General features: G+C 45.3%; 1 protein-coding gene across 5 annotated transcripts in view; it reads right to left on the bottom strand.

Annotated features, from left to right (window-relative positions):
- Positions 1-18,946, bottom strand: part of ADAMTS14 (ADAM metallopeptidase with thrombospondin type 1 motif 14) — an 83,193-nt gene that overhangs the window by 10,014 nt on the left and 54,233 nt on the right. For all 5 annotated transcript variants that reach the window (XR_014168730.1, XR_014168731.1, XM_081913071.1 and 2 more), the window contains exons 11-21: positions 16,857-17,005; positions 15,462-15,637; positions 13,544-13,677; positions 11,727-11,850; positions 10,821-10,904; positions 8,507-8,670; positions 7,790-7,955; positions 5,310-5,442; positions 3,899-4,106; positions 2,059-2,188; positions 1,478-1,588 (exon numbers count right to left, since the gene is read on the bottom strand). Coding sequence is in view for 3 of the 5 variants with exons in the window: in XM_081913071.1 (XP_081769197.1) it covers positions 1,478-1,588; positions 2,059-2,188; positions 3,899-4,106; positions 5,310-5,442; positions 7,790-7,955; positions 8,507-8,670; positions 10,821-10,904; positions 11,727-11,850; positions 13,544-13,677; positions 15,462-15,637; positions 16,857-17,005 (1,579 nt within the window). In the remaining 2 variants the exon portion in view is untranslated. The remainder of the gene's footprint in view (positions 1-1,477; positions 1,589-2,058; positions 2,189-3,898; positions 4,107-5,309; positions 5,443-7,789; positions 7,956-8,506; positions 8,671-10,820; positions 10,905-11,726; positions 11,851-13,543; positions 13,678-15,461; positions 15,638-16,856; positions 17,006-18,946) is intronic.

The raw sequence follows: 18,946 nt of genomic DNA, 5'->3' as shown, positions 1-18,946 counted from the left end.
TCAGTGAGATGCAAGTGTACAGACAGCTGAAAGAGAAACAGTCAGACAAACAAACAGGCAGACAGAAGCACCTACACAGGAATCTGTATAAACATCCCAGAGAGTCAACACTAGCGAGAAACACCTGCAGATGAACGCTAGAGGGCAGTGATTCATTTTCAAACAATGATCTCAAGGGTCTGCAATTACTTACCTGAGTAAGCCCCAATAAATTCAATGGGACCTGCTTCTGAGTTGAGCTTGCACTGTAAGGCTCTCGGATGAGCATTAATCCAAAATTAATTCTGAAGTGGGATCATGAATCTAGGGATCCATATAAAGGGAAGCCTTTCCACTTTATTTGGTGTATTTTAAGGTGCAGAAGATTCTACTGGCTATCTAAGCTAAATAAGGTTGGCCTCTTCCTCCCAGTGATTGCTTATAATTATAAGCGCTCTCAGCTTAGGCTATATAGTCACACTGGAAGCAACAACAGCAAATCCACTTGTAGTTAACCTTTTCTGCAATTATTTACGTTTCACCATATGTGATGTTACAGCAGGCCTGCACAACGTGAGAACCAAACTGTGGCATGGTGGCCCACTGAGAACTCAATAAATATGCTTCCAGCTGGAGCTGGTCCAGAAACCTGGCAGGTGGGCTGCACTCAGCTTGGTGGGTCCCCAGTTGAGTAGACCTGATTTACAGAGTACAACAGAAGTCTGAATTGGGATGCGTCGACTTCCATGTAATGGCCCGTGGCAGGGGTGGAAAACCTATCTGGAGCCCAAGGGCCACATTCCCTATTGGGCAGCTTTCCAGGGGCCAGAGGTGGGTGAGGCCAGAGGCCAGAGTGCGTAGACAATGAAGGTACTCTTTACCTCTGTGCCATAGGCTACTTTCTACATACTCACCCATCCAATGCAAACAAGCAAGAGTCATCAGACTTCAAGGCTATGTTCCAGCAAGACAAAAATACTCTAGAGGTTGTGGGACAAGGCCAGGGAGGGTTTACGGCCTGGGGAGAGTCCCAAAGGCTAGGAGGAGAGACTTGGTGGCAGTGGTGGGGAGACACCTGGCCTCCAGGACTGAGGTTCCTCACCTCTGACCTCTGATTTCAGAATTAGTGTATTTACTCACTTGCAGAACTGGACAGAGAACATCTAAAGTTTTCATTCTTCTCGGTTCCCCAAGGGTAAGGGGAGGTCCCAGATGGCGGCTTCCCGTTCTCAAGCACACAACAGCCGCCCAAGAAGCATTCCAGGCAAAGGAAGGTTTCATTTTCCTTGGATTACGCCCCTACACCAACTTCCCACCCATTAAAGTCACGGAAAGTCAGCTGCTTGACCTGTTCAACCTAGCAAAGCCTCAACAACTGTTATAATATTCTACAAAACCCATCTTTTCTGAGTAGTGTCTGGAATTTTTTATTTTTTTAAAAGAAACCGAGAGGGGAACAGGTGATGAGCCAAACTGTGGAACTCAGGAGGGCACTTACTTGATGATATCTTGGTAACAGGATTTTTGGCACTCTCCTGAGGCACCCATTGGACCTTGGGAGTCACATGATCGCTGGTGCCTGAGTTTGTTGTGACGCTTGGTAGGTTTCCTGGGGGAACAAAAAGGAAGGCAGGTCAAAGTATCTAGATCACAACAGCGAGTTTTTGTTTTGTTTTTCCGGGGCAGGTGGGACACCAGAGACTTTCCTATAATAATGGATTCAAATAGTGTGAAGAAAATAAAGTGCACTCCAGCATTCTAGAGACTAACAGGATGCCAGAGTACCTTGGAGGGGGGGTCATTAGGTGTCATGGCTCCTTAGGATTCTACACATATGTAAGATATATGGTACAAACCACCCTGTGATCTTGGGATGAAAGGTGGCATAGAAATTCAATAAATAACAACAACAACAACCAAATGACCCAACCCCTAGGTGTAAACAAGCACAATGCCACACACCCATGGGCATCACCATGTTTCGATTGTGTGTGTGTATTTTAATGCTGCATCTATTTCATCCACTTTGCATGCATTTTTTTTCTTTTGTTCCTTCTACAACTGCAGCTCTTCTCTTACCTGGGCATGCTGTCATTTTGCAAACCTGGATGGTCTCTGGCTTCTCGCTCTCGCACTGGCCGAGGTTGTTGTCGTTGGACTTGCAGACCACCTGGCGCTGCTGGATGCCTTCTCCGCAGCTGACAGAGCACTGCCACAGAGGAGGAAGAAGAAGAAGGAAGAAGAGTTTGATATCCCACTTTATCACTACCCGAAGGAGTCTCAAAGCGGCTAACAATCTCCTTTCCCTTCCTCCCCCATAACAAACACTCTGTGAGGTGAGGGAGGCTAAGAGACTTCAGAGAAATGTGACTGGCCCAAGGTCACCCAGGAGCTGCCTGTGGAGGAGCAGGGAATCGAACCTGGTTCACCAGATTATGAGTCCACTGCTCTTAACCACTACACCACACTGGAAAACCCATCTATCAAGGCTAAGGGGAAATGAAGGGCTGGAGCAATTTCAATGCACTCCCCCGTTACACCCTGATGAAAAGAGGGCTGAGCTAGCAAGGAGGATCTGCAGGAAGTACATGCCACTGGAGCAGGGCAGGTGGTTCCTCTGTCTGGATTCATACACCCAAAACAAATGCGATTTCAGTCACCGCATTGGGTCGACCGCAAGCACATAATGTCCTCTCCCCTCCAACAAGTGGCTGACTATCAAAGCTGCCATCGGAGCTTTGGATGAGGACTGGTATGCGTTTGAGAAATACAAATAAAATGATTCTTTTGACTGCAGTGTCACTTATCCCCTCAACCTTGAGGGAAAGAGAGAGTGTCAATATTTTACATTCTACAACACTTCTCTTAATCCATCTACCTTCACAAACTTGGCTGCTCCCAAACTGTGAAAGAAAGAAAGAAAGAAAGAAAGAAAGAAAGAAAGAAAGAAAGAAAGAAAGAAAGAAAGAAAGAAAGAAAGGGACCCCCTCAAAAGAACGCCAGTTTGTGTCTTGATATACAGATTTAGAAAAGCATTAAAAATAGTGGAAAAACTTCAGTAATTGCATCCTTTATCAGTTTTTGCCAGAGATATTTTCGAACTTCTCTGTAGCTGCAAGGTCTAGGATGTTCAGGATTCTGACAAGATCTCCCAGGCAGCTCAAAAGTGTCTAAAAAGCTGCATCATAACCCCATATCATTTGTTTGCTTGCAGCAAATGTAACTGCTCCGACCCCATTCTCAAGCCATGTTTTTCCTCACCCAGTAATGCCAGTGGCACTGCTCTGTGCTCGCTTTTCTTTTCTTTTTTCTTTCTTTCAGAAGCATCCTCCTGGCACAGCTAAGGGTTCTCAAATCCAGCCAAATAAGAAAAATAATATTGCCATGTAATCTGAGCTATTTGGCTAGGCTCTTCCTTAACAGCAAACCCAGTAAGACAGGTTCTGTTAAGGAGAGGGCTGTAGTCAAAGGAAGGACAGGTGTCTACTGGTATCTTTAAAAGAATAACTCCTAGCAACAAGCATCACCATTGGGAATCCTGGCTCCCAAGCTTACTGTCACCGAGCGAAGGGAATATGAGACTGTGGATTAAGGTAGGGCAGTGGCCTTCTGGTAGAACATATGCTCTGCATGCAGTAGGATCCAGGAAAAACTAGAAGACTCCTGTCCAAAACCCTGGAGAGCAGCTGTTCATTAGTACAGACAATGTCAATCTAGATGGAAAACTGTTCTGCCTTGGCATTAGGCAGCTGCCTAAGGTTCCTTCCCCAAAAAGTCCCACACATCATAGGGCTGCTAGTCAAATCAAGGTGCTCTGTGGTGCACTGCAGAGGTGCAAAGTGTCGATATTTTCCTTGTTTTGCTTAGGGCACCGAAATGCTGGCTGTGGCATAGTAGCCAAGTGGCGGCGGCCCCTTACCTGAGACCAGGCACCTGTCCTCCACTGGGCAGGGCACGGGATGCGACTGCAGGGCCGGCGTGCATCTGGCTTGTCTCCTGTGCAGTACTTTGTGTGCACGGTCCTGTTTGTGCCGTTGTGTAGGTGCTGGGTGCACTGCACCACTCTGACCTGGACTCCCAGCTTGCCGCAGGACTTGCTGCAGGCCCCCCACTCCTCAGCCCCCCAGCTGAAAAGAGAATAGCAAAACCAGACACTCTTAACAGAAAGACTCGTCAGCTCAGTTCCCACTGAACAGGATAAATCTGGGCTGGGCCACTTCAGCCTGCAGGAATAAGCTCACAAAACAAATTCCCTTCGCAGAAAAAACCAAGATATCAAGGGCAGGGAGGAATATAGCCTAGCCTCCAACCTTGACTTGTAGGTTTTCTATAGGCAGGGATGAGGGTAGTTAGCCTAGATGCATATTTACCATCTCAGTGAGAACTAGGCCACCTAGGTTGAAAATATGAAGGCTGTTGAGATTTCAGATTATGGGTGTCTGGCTCTGCACAGATCAAAATCAAAGACTGAACTACATAGTTGCTCTGATCCTGCAGGGAACTTCTTAAGTTCTCGCCACTACAATAGTATGATCTTAACCAAAAAACATTGCCAAATAACCACAGAATAAGCATCTGTCAAAAGCAAGAACACCAGAGTGGATTTCACACGACCGTTATGCAGTGATAGCCACATGGTGGCTTTTTCTTTCAATGTTCATAATAATAACAATTTAATAATTATTTCTTATTTATACCGCGCCCATCCGGCTGGGTTTCCCTAGCAACTCTGGGCGGATCCCAACAGATTAAAAACAGAATAAAAAAATCAAACATTAAAAACTTCCCTAAACAGGGCTGCCTTCAGATGTCTTCTAAAACTCAGATAGTTGTTTATTTCCTTGACATCTGATGGGAGGGCGTTCCACAGGGCGGGTGCCACCACCGAGAAGGCCCTCTGCCTGGTTCCCTGCAACCTCACTTCTCGCAGCAAGGGAACCACCAGAAGGCCCTCGGAGGTGGACCTCAGTGTCTGGGCAGAACAATGAGGGTGGAGACGCTACTTCACGTATACTGGGCCGAGGCCGTTTAGGGCTTTAAAGGTCAGCACCAACACTTTGAATTGTGCTCAGAAATGTACTGGGAGCTAATGTAGGTCTTTCAGAACCGGTGTTATATGGTCTCGGCAACCACACTCATTCACCAGTCTAGCTGCCGCATTCTGGATAAATAGAGCGATCTCAATGGTTTTTCACTTACTTGAGATTTTATTACATATGGCTATTTCACAAGACCACAATACCGTGGTAATATTGAGGTGAGTTCTGCACATCAAAAATGGTTGTGTGAATTGGCCCCTGGACCTTTAAGACAATGAAAAAATGACTCACAAAGGCTGCGTGCACTCCTGCATGTTGCATCTCCTACGGATGGGTTTTGGTTTCTTCCCGTTATCGCAGAAGTTCCGGTGCACCATCCGGTTATCGCTCTTCCTCCGGCAACCATACTTGGTATACTGTATTCCTGCAAAACAGCAGAATCAAAACTACAGCTAGGAAGGAATCAGCAAGTCTAGGTTGCTCAAAGCACAAAGTGGGCATCCTCCTGACAGGCACTCATGCCTTTGGGGGGTCCAGAAAATGGCCTGAAGGCACCTGATGCACGTTCGCAACCCGCAGTGTTCGCAACCCATATTTGTGTGTCTGCACACGCACAGGTTGCAATTCGGCGCTTCTGCGCATGCACAAAGTGCGCTTTAGCACTTCTGCGCATGCGTGACCGCCAAAACCCGGAAGTAACCCATTCTGGTACTTCCAGGTTTCAGCGGTCTGCAACCCGAAAAAAACACAACCTGAAGCATCTGTAACCCGAGGTATGACTGTACTCTTGTCAACTAAGTGGAAAATAGGTCCAGACAATATATGGAGATAGCCTGAGAGTAAAGACACTGAAAAAGTGTCATGATGCAACAAATACGTTAAAAAATAGTGCAAGTGAGATATTTGGAATCCTGGTGTCACAGTGGCCAGCAGGGACAGATAGGCAACTTCCATGCGGCATGAGAAACTACTTTTGGATGAATGCCACCTGATAAAATCACTTCTCTCTTTTCCTGTCTCTGGCTAACACAGGCTCATTGAGGCAACTGAAATCCTCCCCCTTCCCCTCCCCATTTTTGTTTCCGCTTTCACACCATGCTCATTTGCATAGTAGCGCACTTCACTGAACAGCCATATTACACAGATAGCACAGCCATACAGAAAACGTGCCCATTGAAAAATGGACTTCAATATACTACAGTATTTGTGTGTGTGACTTCTGCTTCCCATTCACATCTTTGCACCACATGAATGAATGAATGAATGAATGAATGAATGGATACTACACAGCTGCTGCCACCATTAGCTCCTTACTGCTCTGAGGAAGCAAAGGTGCAGGAAGCACTCTGCATCGGAAACGCAGTACAAAACGGACGCTGGGTCTTGGTGTAATCGGCAGCTTCGGTCTTTCAGGCTTGGCTTTCACTTTGTAGGACGGCCCACCAAAGGCAGCCTACTGTGATTGCTTGGCAACCCAAAGGCAGCACAGTGATTACTTGTAAAACACCCTGTCTATGATACAAGGGTCTACAGATCGGAGTACCTTCTCTCAAGTATTTCCATTTGTTTGGACAGATGCAGGCTGCAACCCTCGCCTTGCGCAGGGAATTTTTAGCCTAGCCAGTTTTACTAGCGCAATCCCTCCTTGTAAGGTGCAGAGCTGATCCCTCACCCTGGACTCAAGCACAACTGAACAAGGTCAGAATCCAACAGCTCCACACATGGGTGACTGCTGAGAATGGGTGGGCGTGGGTGGGGCAATATTTCTGGCGTAATATCTGCTGAGACAGATGTGCTACTCACCTTCCCAGTAAAGAACAACACAGATATCAAACCCTAGTCACCAACACAACTTGGGGTGTGTAGGGTGGACGTCATCAGCTGCTCCCAGGAGGACATATCCCTGGAAATGCAGTTTATGCCACTCCAATGTTAGCAGGGCAGGCTTGAGTCAGCAAGTTCTGACCTGGCTTTTCAAAACCTGCTTTGTGTATTTAAATGCTCTGAACAGAAGCTTGTGTTGATCTGCTCAATAATTATTATCTCACTTCCTTAAGGGACACTGAGAAGAACTGTGACCCCCATCTAAAGTTTGAATTCACGCTCTCTTAAAAGCAGCTTACTTGCCTCACAAACACAATAATATTAATATTGCCAAGGGTTTTCCTTTTCTCGTATTGGTAACATCAAGAAACTATAGGGAGCAATCCCAGCATATGACTGATGCCAAGATTTAGGGGGTGGGAGCACTTAAATGTGCACCAGGGGATGTCCTGATTTTCCCTGCAGTGCCAGTAACAATGTGCAAAAAATATTGCTCCTTTTAAAGCAGACTGATTTGGGCTTTGCCTGAAGTGACACTCAACATGCCATTCCTAGACTGGAACCAGAATTTCCACTCGCGTAGACATTCATTTTTAAAGAATTCATGTTCAACACTAAGCAATTGAAATAAACACCTAAATAAAACCTGTCGAAAGCTTGCAACAAAGAAGGCACTCTTATTTTCCCCAAGGTTTCCAAACACAGCTGCTAACAGCTGGTTTTGCACATGCAGGTTCATTACTTGGAGGGACTGACTACAAAATCAAAAGTGATAAATGAAGTACCATAGAGTGAACACCTCAAAAACACTGCTTTTCAAGAGTCGGTTCATGCATGCAGTCCTGGGATAGACATTCATACATGAACCAGACCTCTGCAAGCAAGGAACATTCCATACACTGGAAGTGCATCCAAGGCACTTAAACCAAGAAATGCAGGGAAAATACCTCCTCCACAAGCTTTTGAACACTGAGACCAGCTTTTAAGGGCCCACTCATAGGTGTCCATTTCTTCCAGGAGGACATTGTTGTTTCCAATGACAGGAAGGAGATCTTCGTGGATGATGTACTTGTACATCAAGCTACTCTTGGATTCATCTTCTTGCGGGATGACCTAGGATGCAGAGAAAGGGAAGAAAGAGTAATGAGAGACGAAATGACCTCTCTCCACTTGTTACACAAGTCTTCACAAATGTATAGTTGTGCGCACAGTTCTTCAGTTTTCTGCTGAGTCCACCAGATCCAGGCTCCCAAGGGCTAAAGCCAAACTAAAATCTTTTATAAGATGCTAAATTTCATAAGGGGAAATATAATAGGGCTATTTTTTCCCTCTGAAACTCCAGCAGAAATTTTTAAAAGGCACAGGTGTGGCCCAGTGAATGGAAAGCGAAGGGGGAAAGGACAGCTGTGTTTCAACCTGAACCTAGCCTCTCTCTCTCATTCTCATGTGCAAAAGAGGAAAATGGCAACTTTCCTATTTTTTGCATGGATTCTGCAAACAACACTGGTTGTGTGAAGTGCTCTTGAATTAGTTTATGCATTGAAACAGTTTTGTCTGGTGCAGTTGAGCAAAAGGCTTAAAGGGCAAAAGGAAAAAGGGGGGGGGGAGAGACTGCACATGTCTTGCTGAGCATACACATGCATCTACCTCTCTCCAGGACTCACCAGGACGCTGATGGCTTCATGCAGGGGCCCGCTGGTTTTCAAGCTTTCCTTGCCGTTCTCAATGGCGTACTCCCATTCCAAGCCCATCTCCAGGAAAGTGCTGCTCTTGGCATCTTTGCCCTTGGGATTAAGGATGATGTTGCCAGAGGCTTGGTTCTTAACAGCTGTGGGGGAAAGTAGTGCTCAGGGTCATCTCCGCTCATCAACGTCCTTTTACATGCAGCAGAATTTGAGCAATAGGCAATTAAGCCTTTTTCCTTTTCTTTTTAGTGTATGTATGGGGGGGGGGTTGTGTCAGTGTCAGTTGGGTAGGTTCTCTTTCTGTTCCAGGGCAAGAAGCATGACACTTCACCCCTTCCCAAGGGGATCAAGTACCCCTGTAGTGTGCATACGTGATTTATGTTTACGTTTTCACTATATTGTGTTTTAATTATGTTATGGAACCATTTGGTGAAACGCAGGCTATACAATTCACAAATAAATAAACAATTTGGCACGGATGGCATTTTTTGAGATGGTTTAAGATGGTTTGAGATGGTTGAGATGGTTTTAAAATTGGACCCATTGGCTAAATCACGCTGAGTGCCTAGGGGCTGAAAAGTCTTCCAAGATTCCGTCCTGCACCAAGAAACAAGCCCCAGGGCGCAGAGAAAGGGAGGCAACTGGGATGATCATGAACCAAGCTTTGTTCCCATTCCAGTGGTGTCCCTGGCTCTACGGTTCTATGATTCTACAACTCTCCTGTTTGCTCCTATGGAGGGAGGAGGAGTGCTCTGCTTGGGATATTGACGCAATGAAAGCAAAGCCTGCTGCTGAACACATATGCATACATACAGACATGCAAAACACCCACACACAAGCCAAGACCTCTTGCAATATAAAGGCTCTCCTTCTGCACACTTCCTCATCCATCAGCATGGCGGACATTTTGCTGCAATGTAAAAACAGTACCCTTTAAAGCTAGACCTTCTGCAATACATTTGCCTCTCTTCTTGGGCAAAGGTAGAAAATAAAACCCCAATCTATCTCCCCTCCATCTTCTTTATTGTTCATTTTCATTTTGCTCGGCTGGTTTGTAATCAGCTGGCACACTTAAATCATGCCTGGCATTCCAAGTCGTCCTCTGAATTAACAGAGCTTGTAAACAGAAAGGGGGGGGGAATACACTCTCTCTTCCCCTTCCTCTCCCCCTATGAGCATGAGAGATTTGGCTTCTAGTCTGGACCTCTCCAAGTTTGTACAGCGCATAGAGGAGCATTGTGTGAGCAGCAATAAAGGATCACAGCCAATTCCACCAGAAGTCTCACAGATTTTACAGACAGCAGGACGTGAGCTGCAGACAGACGCACAAGAGGGAGGGAAACCACTGCTTCACATTACCTACCAATTGATCAATTCCTGCCACCCACACTTCCTTGCATAATAATAATAAAGGTTTGCTATCATGTTACTAAGCACACTGATGGAATGCAATTTAAAATGTCTACTGTGATGCTGCAACGTGTTACAAAAGCTGTCAGGTTCAGATGGGCTAATAAGGGTCTTAATAGTTGTGTAATGATGATGCTGAAAGAACAGAGGGAAACAGAGAAGAAAGGTGAAGGACAAGATAAACAAAGATAAATATGGAGGAATCTGTTTTAGTTTAGTTTCAGAGCAGGGTATGGACTAGCCTGCCGTTTACTCCAGATTAAGCGCTTATCATGTGCAGTAATTTGTGAAACAGCCCTTCAAAACCCCTATATCTGACGGTGGGTATTATGTCAATTGATCCGGAATAGGCTTACTTTGTAAAGTTTTGCACCTCAATATTTTGAGTTCGGTGAAGAATTGTTTGTTAGGAGATACTCCCATGTAGTCCTTTTCTCAGAGTGCACAACATATACAAACACACAAACCAAGCCTATGATGCTTATTTACACAATATATATATACACACAATGATTAATGAAGCTGGCACAGGACAAGAAAGAAGAAAAACTACTTTATAAATACTAATGTGCATCTGACATGTGGTGTTAGCAATGTGTGGCCTAATATCCAAAGTTAGCTCGCTGGGGATGGGGATGAGGGGTAGTGAGATCCAGCCAAAATTTAAAATCTCACTTATTTCATTGAGAGAATTAAACATCTTTAGTTTGTTTTCTCCTGTTCAGATGAGCAAGGCTTTAAAGTGCTTTAATGCTGACTGGACTGAACCCTGCAAATGTCTTTAACAAGCTCTTCTTGAGAACCAAACTGTTAAAAAGACCTTTGTATAAAGAGTGTCAGGCAAAATCGACCCTGTCTACCTAAACCCATTTTCGGTTCTTACCAATTGTATGGGTTGCTGGCTCCATCTCTTCAATCTGCACATGCCTGGCGCCGGCTGGAATCTCAAACATTTTCAAAGCACCCACTGAAAATCGTGAAGAAAAGAAACCATTCTTAAAATGGGTAGAGCTACAGTCAGAGATAAGTTCCACGAAACATTCGCTTTTAGACTCTCTGAAGCTGCAGGAAATAACAGGCTTTGAAAAACACACACAAGTATTTTTCTCTTTTGACTTTTGCTACAGCTATGTTTATTTAAGTATGTGTTTTGACACCCTAGGGACACCTCCGGCACAAAACCACATTGAAAGTCAATGGAGATGTCCCCCATGGACTGAGTAATCCAATCCAGTTCTGCGGATCTTGATTACAGGAAGCCAATTATATAATTTTTTTGAATAAGGAAATTTGGACTTGTGTATAAGAAACACACACACACCAGAATATGCCCAGATGGAGAGCATAAACAGGAAATTTCAACCCATGTAGCTTTCAAATGACATTGGAGAATATACACAAAATTAGAGAACAAACAGGATGTTCTGCGCATTGCCTGGTCAATATATACAAATGGATGGAATCCCTCGGATGAGTTCATATCCTCAGTCACCCAGAGACTATGGCTACTGGGAAAGCAACATCCAGAAATTCCCTGCGTGTTCATTGGTGCACACTCTGCATGTCGTCATACAGATACACTCCATCACCAGTGTTTATCACACTAGATACAGCTCACATTAACTCCAATGTAAATAGTTTTCCCCTCCAATAATAGAGGCGGGGAAAGGGCTGCTGCTAATTCTGGCAGCCTATATAGCTTGTAAGGAAAATTTTAAAGGACACTCTGTCTTAGAAGCACTCTAGGTCCTCCCCCGCCTTTGAGAGAAGTTTGTCTTTGTACTCTCACCTGCCTGCTTTGGGGATTTGACCAAAGTCCCCTTCACCGTCCGGCAGTGGGAATTGTCACCCCCACAAACACCACATTTGTCGTCCTGTTTGAGGGAGCCGATTTCTTTGTCGCACCCAACATGCTGTCATAAGTAGAAGAAAAGCACAAACACAGAGAAAATATATACACAGATAGAGTTTTGCTTCAGATTACAGTGGTGCCTCGCAAGACGAAAATAATTCGTTCCGCGAGTCTTTTCGTCTTGCAATGTTTTTCGTCTTGCGAAGCACGGTCCGTCGCAACTGCGCCTCTTCAAGCGGCTTTAGGAAAAAAGCGAACAAACTCGCAAGACGTTTTCGTCTTGTGAAGCAAGCCCATAGGGAAATTCGTCTTGCGAAGCGACGCAAAAACCGAAAAACCTTTTCGTCTTGCGTGTTTTTCGTTTTGCGAGGCATTCGTCTTGCGGGGCACCACTGTAGATAGATAGAGTCTATGTATCACCAGTATCATTAAAACAAAGTTATGATCCCAAGTGTTTTTAGAAAATGTTGGGTGCGGGTGTGTGGGTGTAATGGTATTCAGATTGTGTTGGATCTTGCAACACCACACTCAACCAAAAACTTCCTATTATCCTGGAAGCAATCAGCATTGTCCAGTGTTTTATTCTATATCTAGCAAGCTGAGCTTCGGCGACTGAACAGCGTGCTATAAATACTGAAATAGTAAGCCAGAGGATTTATTGCAATCACCACAATTACAGCCCTGTGTGTGGTGCGAATGAATAGCAGCAACACACAAAAAGCCAGTGCGGTTGTCTGGTGAGGAGTTCTGGGTTTGTGGGAGCAAAGTTCAACCCACTTTCTCAGTTTACGAACTTGCTGGGTGGCCTCAAGCAAGTACGATCTCTCGTGGATTGTTTCCCCGTCTGCAAAATGGCAAGGCATAGGCCTGCTTTGCAAGGCTGTAGGAATAAAGAAGGATGGATGAGATCCTATGCCCATGTACTTAGAAGCAAACTCCCTACACATCCACTGGACTACTCTCTAAATGAATGCACTGCAAAAGGGTGTGTGCAAAATTCAAATACACACCCAGGGTGGGGATATTCCCTTCCATGCAACCTAAATAACAGTGAGGAAATTTGGCTAAAGATCCAAACAACAAACACTTGTTAATATCTCTTCAAACCAAAATTGCAACATGAAAGGAATTTTAAGCTAAGACTGAGCTGAAATTACTCATATTTCCTATTTTGTGAGCATCAAAAAAAAAAAGCCTATCACTTTTGGTGAGTTTTCTGCACTTGTCGCAAACACATTTGCCTTGTTTTGATGCTTTCCTTGTTGCCCCCTTTTCCATTTTTCTCAACCTCACAAAGTCCCCAGTCTCATTTGTGTATGATTCTGGTTATAAAACTATCCTATGGGTTATGACTGCCCATGTGGTTTGTCAATGACATTACAGACACTCAAGACAAAATCATGTGCGTCAACTCAAGTGACGAGATTCAAAGCTGTGTTGGTAAATGAATCTCAGGATTACATGGGCAAAGGAGAAGGAAAATGGCACCTAGAAGCTGGAGAATTGAAAGGATGCTGAAACTGCTGTAAGGTGGGTATTTGCGGGGGGCAGTTTGCTTTGGTGCACTAAATGTGCTACTTTGGAAACAAATATGAAAACTACAGGACATCTGGCAAAGCCCTGTTCAATCCCATTCCAGAAAAATCTACCAAAATCTGTGAAGGTTCAACCAACAATAAATAGCTGTCCTCTGCTCTTTCTTTTGACACAAAAAGTATAGGAAAACAGATGAACCAGCAAGTTCAGTTACGTACCACACACTCTCCCCTCACACAGACACTGTATGGGTCTCTATAGCTGCACCTTGTACCATCATGAACAACTTGATTCATGAATACTACGTCTCCAGTTTCCTCAGACTGGCAAATCAGCTCACACTTCTGGGCATCTGCAGTAAAACAAACACACAGAGGCATTTGGTACTATGTGTGAGGATTTCAGACAAAAGTGAAACAACAGTATTTTGTAGGGCTGATCCAATGTTCTCAGAAAAGATATTTTTTTTTCTCACCCTCCTAGAAAATGGAGAATTTGCAGAATTTTTCTCTGGATATTCTCCACCATTTCCCCCATACCAGAATGAGGCTGGGTCCAGACCTTGTGGAGGATGCAAAATGGCACCCAGGCTACACACGCAGTTGCTGCCGTTGTCACTTGCAACAATGGCAAACACGCACAGCACCCTTCACTTCAGGGAGTGGAGGGAGATAAAATCTGCTGCCACCACTGTCAATGGTGAGCCCCCGTCCCCCCCCAAAAAAAAACTGCTGGAGGGGTGGTGTGAGCTGGAGTTCAACACCATCTGCATAGCACCACATTAACTACTCTTGAGTTGAAGTCCACCTTGCCTTCTGCTCCTGGAAAGCCTTTTTTCCACCCATCCAAATGGGATTCAAGTGCCTCTTGAAGCCCAACATTCTGTAGTACCATATGCGAACTTTCTTGCTCTGTACTGGTCAAACATCCCTATCCCAAATGTTTTCCCGTAGGGCATCCAAATCAGGAGGTCACAGAACACATGTGTACCATATTTTAGCCTGTAAAAGAGCTTAGCAGGTTTGGGGTGCATTTCATATCCTTTTAAAAATGCCCCCACTTAAGACTTTTCTTGATACACTCTTTAAGCCAAGGTCATCAAGTAAAATGGTAAAGGGACCCCTGACCATTAGGTCCAGTCGCTTTATTGGCCGAGGGAGCCAGAGCAGCACACAGAAATGCCATTTACCTTCCCGCTAGAGTGGTACCTATTTATCTACTTGCACTTTGACGTGCTTTGGAACTCCTAGGTTAGCAAGGAGAAGGGACAGCTTAAAGAGTACCTCACACTGAATCATTGTTTAGCATAGCATGCACAAGCAAGAACAAGCCTTGGGTCCACATGCTGCCCATTGCCTCTTGGCCAAGAGGAAGAATCCAAAAGCTTTTGAGTTAATTTTCCCTTAACCATGAAACGTGCTGCGTTGCCCGATGGTGGTGAAAATCCCCCACTATGGTTAACATCGAAAGCCAACATCAAACTGTGGAGCTGCTAACAGCAAAAATAAGAAACCAACATGACGGACTATTCACGGAAGAATGGAAGCCGTTTTTGGAACAGCTGAAAGAATATTATAATCAGGGGAAATCGCAAACAGGATTTGAAATATGAGAATTGGTAGAAGATTGATAATATATGAAACAGAAGAAAATTTATTAGGTGAAATGCAGTATGTAAATGGGATGGGATTAAGAACAGCATGGAGGGAAAGGCAGGAAGCCAAAGTTTAAAGACAAATGTATAACAAATTTGAAATCTCGATTATATATGTTAAGATTCTGAAGTTTAGGAAAAAACTTGACTTTGAAAATTGCGGGGGGGGGGGGAGGCAACATCAAACTGTGGTTGCTGAAGCTAACCATAGTTTGCGACAACCACAGTTCCAGGTTCAAATTACACAGTAAACTGTAGCCAACTAAAAGCAGAAGCTTTCAAACTGCTGCTCTCAGCCACTTGGGAGGATAGGGAGCACATAAGGCAGAGGCGCCTGCGCATGAATCACATCTAAAATGTTCAGCTAGTGTGGAAACAACACTGATGATAAGAGTGAGTTGATCTCTCTCCTAGCGTATGAAGTCAGGCCAGTTCGGTAAGCTCTCGATTCAGGGTGGGTCAGCAGTGTCTCAATGCCTTACCATCATGGTGTTCATAGGGAAGCCAAGTGTGCTTGGAGTTCTGGTGGGTGTAATAAGAGTTCCTCTTGGAGCACTGCTGGGCACGGAAATCCTCATAGGGACCACGGCACTCTTCTGTATTGCAGACTTGGTACTCGTACGTGGCACCTGGGCAATGGCGCCCTCCGTAGGCTGGGCTGGAAAACAAGCAAGCTGCTGTTACAGATAGGTAGCCGTGTTGGTCTGCCATAGTCAAAACAAAAAAAAATTCTTCCAGTAGCACCTTAAAGACCAACTAAGTCAGTTCTTGGTATGAGCTTTCGTGTGCATGCACACTTCTTCAGCTGCTGTTTAGGGAGCCCTGCATTCTCATCACCCAAAAAACCTTAAAGAGAAATTGCATTCACTTCCATGCTTTCTAGTTTAGCTAATTTCTTTTCTTTGAACCAAAATTTGATACCCCGCTTTATCACTACCCGAAGGAGTCTCAAAGCGGCTAACATTCCCCTTTCCCTTCCTCCCCCACAACAAACACTCTGTGAGGTGAGTGGGGCTGAGGGACTTCAGAGAAGTGTGACTGGCCCAAGGTCACCCAGCAGCTGCATGTGGAGGAGCGGGGAATCGAACCCGGTTCACCAGATTACAAGTCCACCACTCTTAACCACTACACCACACTGGCTCTCAGGCAAGCTCGGGCAAACCCAAGGGAGCGTCTCCACCCACATCGTTCAGCCCAGACACTGAGGTCCTGAGCTGAGGGCCTTCTGGCAGTTCCCTTGCTATGAGAAGTGAGGCTGCAGGGAACCAGGCAGAGGGCCTTCTCAGTGGTGGCATCCACCCTGTGGAACCGCCCTCCCATCAGATGTCAAGGAACGCCCTCCCATCAGACTTTTAGAAGACATTGGAAGGCAGTCCTGTTTAGGGAAGTTTTTAATGTCTGATTCTATTTTTAATATTCTGTTGGGAGCCACCCAAAGTAGCTGGGGAAACCCAGCCAGATGGGCAGGGTATAAAATAATAGATGATGATGATGATGATTGGTAAAACAGAGTGCAGTCCCTGAAAACTGCCAGAATCTCAGTCCAACTAAGCAATGCATTTAATTTTAAATATAGAAACATGCATATGAGATAGCTCATATCTGTGGCATAAAATGGTAAACCCAGCAACTGAAATATCGCTCAAGGATACAGATCACATGTTTCAGTTGTTACTAGATGAATTTCTGCTTTATTTTATTGCAATTCATTTATGACTTGTTCTACTGTTCCTTCAGCTACGATTTCCCACAAACTCTCCTCCTGCCTTTTTTGTTTTTCGGTGACCCAGATGCATTAGAAGGAAGAGAGGCCCCTTCTGTCCCCTGCCAGATGAGATTTCCCCAAACGACGCTCCTAGCGGAAGGGCCAAACTTACGGTGGGTTGTTGCAGTTCCTGCTGCGGGAGCGTACCCCACCCCCACAAGTCCTGGAGCAGGAACCAAATTTGGACCAGGAACTCCAGCTGCCATCCTGGCTGTACGGTTGTTCTGAAGTCTTCCAGATGCAGTGACCCTTGAAACACCACTGGAACAGGAGAAGAAACAGGGGTTACCTGAACACCTGCCTCTTCATTACTGTCCAGTGTTAGTGAGGAGATCAGTTCTACAGCCACGGAAGCACCCGGCTTTACAATAGGGTTCGGAATCTGTTTCTCCCACTCTCATTGGTCAGGCGGACAGTGACGGCTGTGAAGTCACGAAACCTTAAAGTAATAAAGAAAGGTCTCAGGGGGCCTGGGTGGCACAGTGTATTCACGAAAAAAAGCCTGTCACCTCTGCAGCACCAAGCTAATCCCCTTGCACAGATTGCAATCTGAAACCACACTGAGGTCGGCGTTCCTGTCCTTGCCCTTGATTTTTCCACATCAGAACTTTGCAGTATTTACACTGGAACAGCTCAAAAGCCCGGAATGGGAAGGGATGGAACGAACCTCCTGTTTTCCATGACTGCACTTGAACTCAAAGCGCAAACACCCAATGCTTGTTGCTAAAAATGCAGTGGGCATACACCAGGGAGCTGCTGGTAGTGAGGATTTCCTGATGTGCAGCTCTGAGTATTTAAGGATGCACAGCTAACCATCGTACTCTACTGTGGAGACCACCAGAGTAAGGCCAGCATAGCCTTGGCAAACACAAGCTACCAAGTGGAGCAATGCAGACCTATGTAACAGTCGGCGGTGGACCAAGTTCCAGTACCCTTAGACGTATGCATTTATTCTTTATTTAAATTTAGGAGTTTGCTTTTCCACCAAACGATGCTCAAAGCAGCTTACAACAGAATTAAAGCGAGAATCATGGAACTTATAAAATAGCTTGATTTTTAACAGTCTCGTTTTAAAGCCAGCAGTTGACAGCACTGAAAGATAACAGAACCAGATTTAGAAACATGTGGTGGGCAGGTAGAACAAATGCTTCTTCGCACTAGGTGTCAAATTACTGCAATGGGACGTGTCTGGGTGGGCTCACCTGGGGAGGGAGTTTCATGATCCAAGAGCCATCACTGTTAAAAGGTTGCTTTCTGGTGGCATTTAATTTCATGCCCAATGTTGGTGGACTCAAGAGTATCATCTCTTTTAGAGATCTCAACTAGTCTCTGTGTTGCGCAGGGTGGGGTATTCCCTGAGACAGCAGTAACCAACATGGGGCCCTCCAGACACTGTGAGACTGCAACTCTCATCACCCACAGCCAGCATGCCCAATAGTCTGGGATTATGGGAACTGCAGTCCAGTAATATCTGGAGTGCGCAACATCGGCTACCCCTGCTCTAGTTTATTTCTGAGCTGGTCATGATAGGGCTTTGGCAGCACCAAGAATTTAGCCTGTAAATAAACTAGCAACAACAGTTGCTGGTGCTTCCAGGAGCTAGCTCCTGACGCAAGTCTTGCTGCTGTGTTCTGGGCTGTCTTTTTCTAGGGAGGAAAAATGACAGAAAGAGCAGCAACACAGTCTGCATGGAAGCAACCACGTAAGCATAACAGAAGTGAAGTACTTTTCTGCTAAGTTAACGTGGGAATAAACATAATGGTTTTCATGGTGGAGGATGGAGAGGTGAAAGATTCCTGTTCAATGCCTCCAGTCACCTTTTTCTAGAAGTCCATGGTAAAAAGGTAAAGGACCCCTGACAGTTAAGTCCAGTCACAAACGACTCTGGGGTTGTGGCGCTCATCTCGCTTTACTGGCTGAGGAAGCCGGCGTACAGCTTCCGGGTCATGTGGCCAGCATGACTAAGCCGTTTCTGGCGAAACCAGAGCAGCGCACAGAGTTTACCTTCCCGCCAGAGTGGTACCTATTTATCTACTTGTGCTTTGACCTGCTTTCGAACTGCAAGGTTGGCAGGAGCAGGGACCAAACAACAGGCACTCACCCCATTGCGGGGATTTGAACCGCCGACCTTCCGATCGGCAAGCCCTAGGCTCTGTGGTTTAGACCACAGCGCCACCCACTTCCCTTCAAGTATATGATACT

Source organism: Podarcis melisellensis (assembly GCF_964234715.1).
Source record: "Podarcis melisellensis genome assembly, chromosome: 5".
Taxonomy (NCBI): Eukaryota; Metazoa; Chordata; class Lepidosauria; order Squamata; family Lacertidae; genus Podarcis; species Podarcis melisellensis.
The sequence above is the reverse complement of the archived record's forward strand: the minus strand, read 5'-3'. Positions and strand labels throughout refer to the sequence as shown.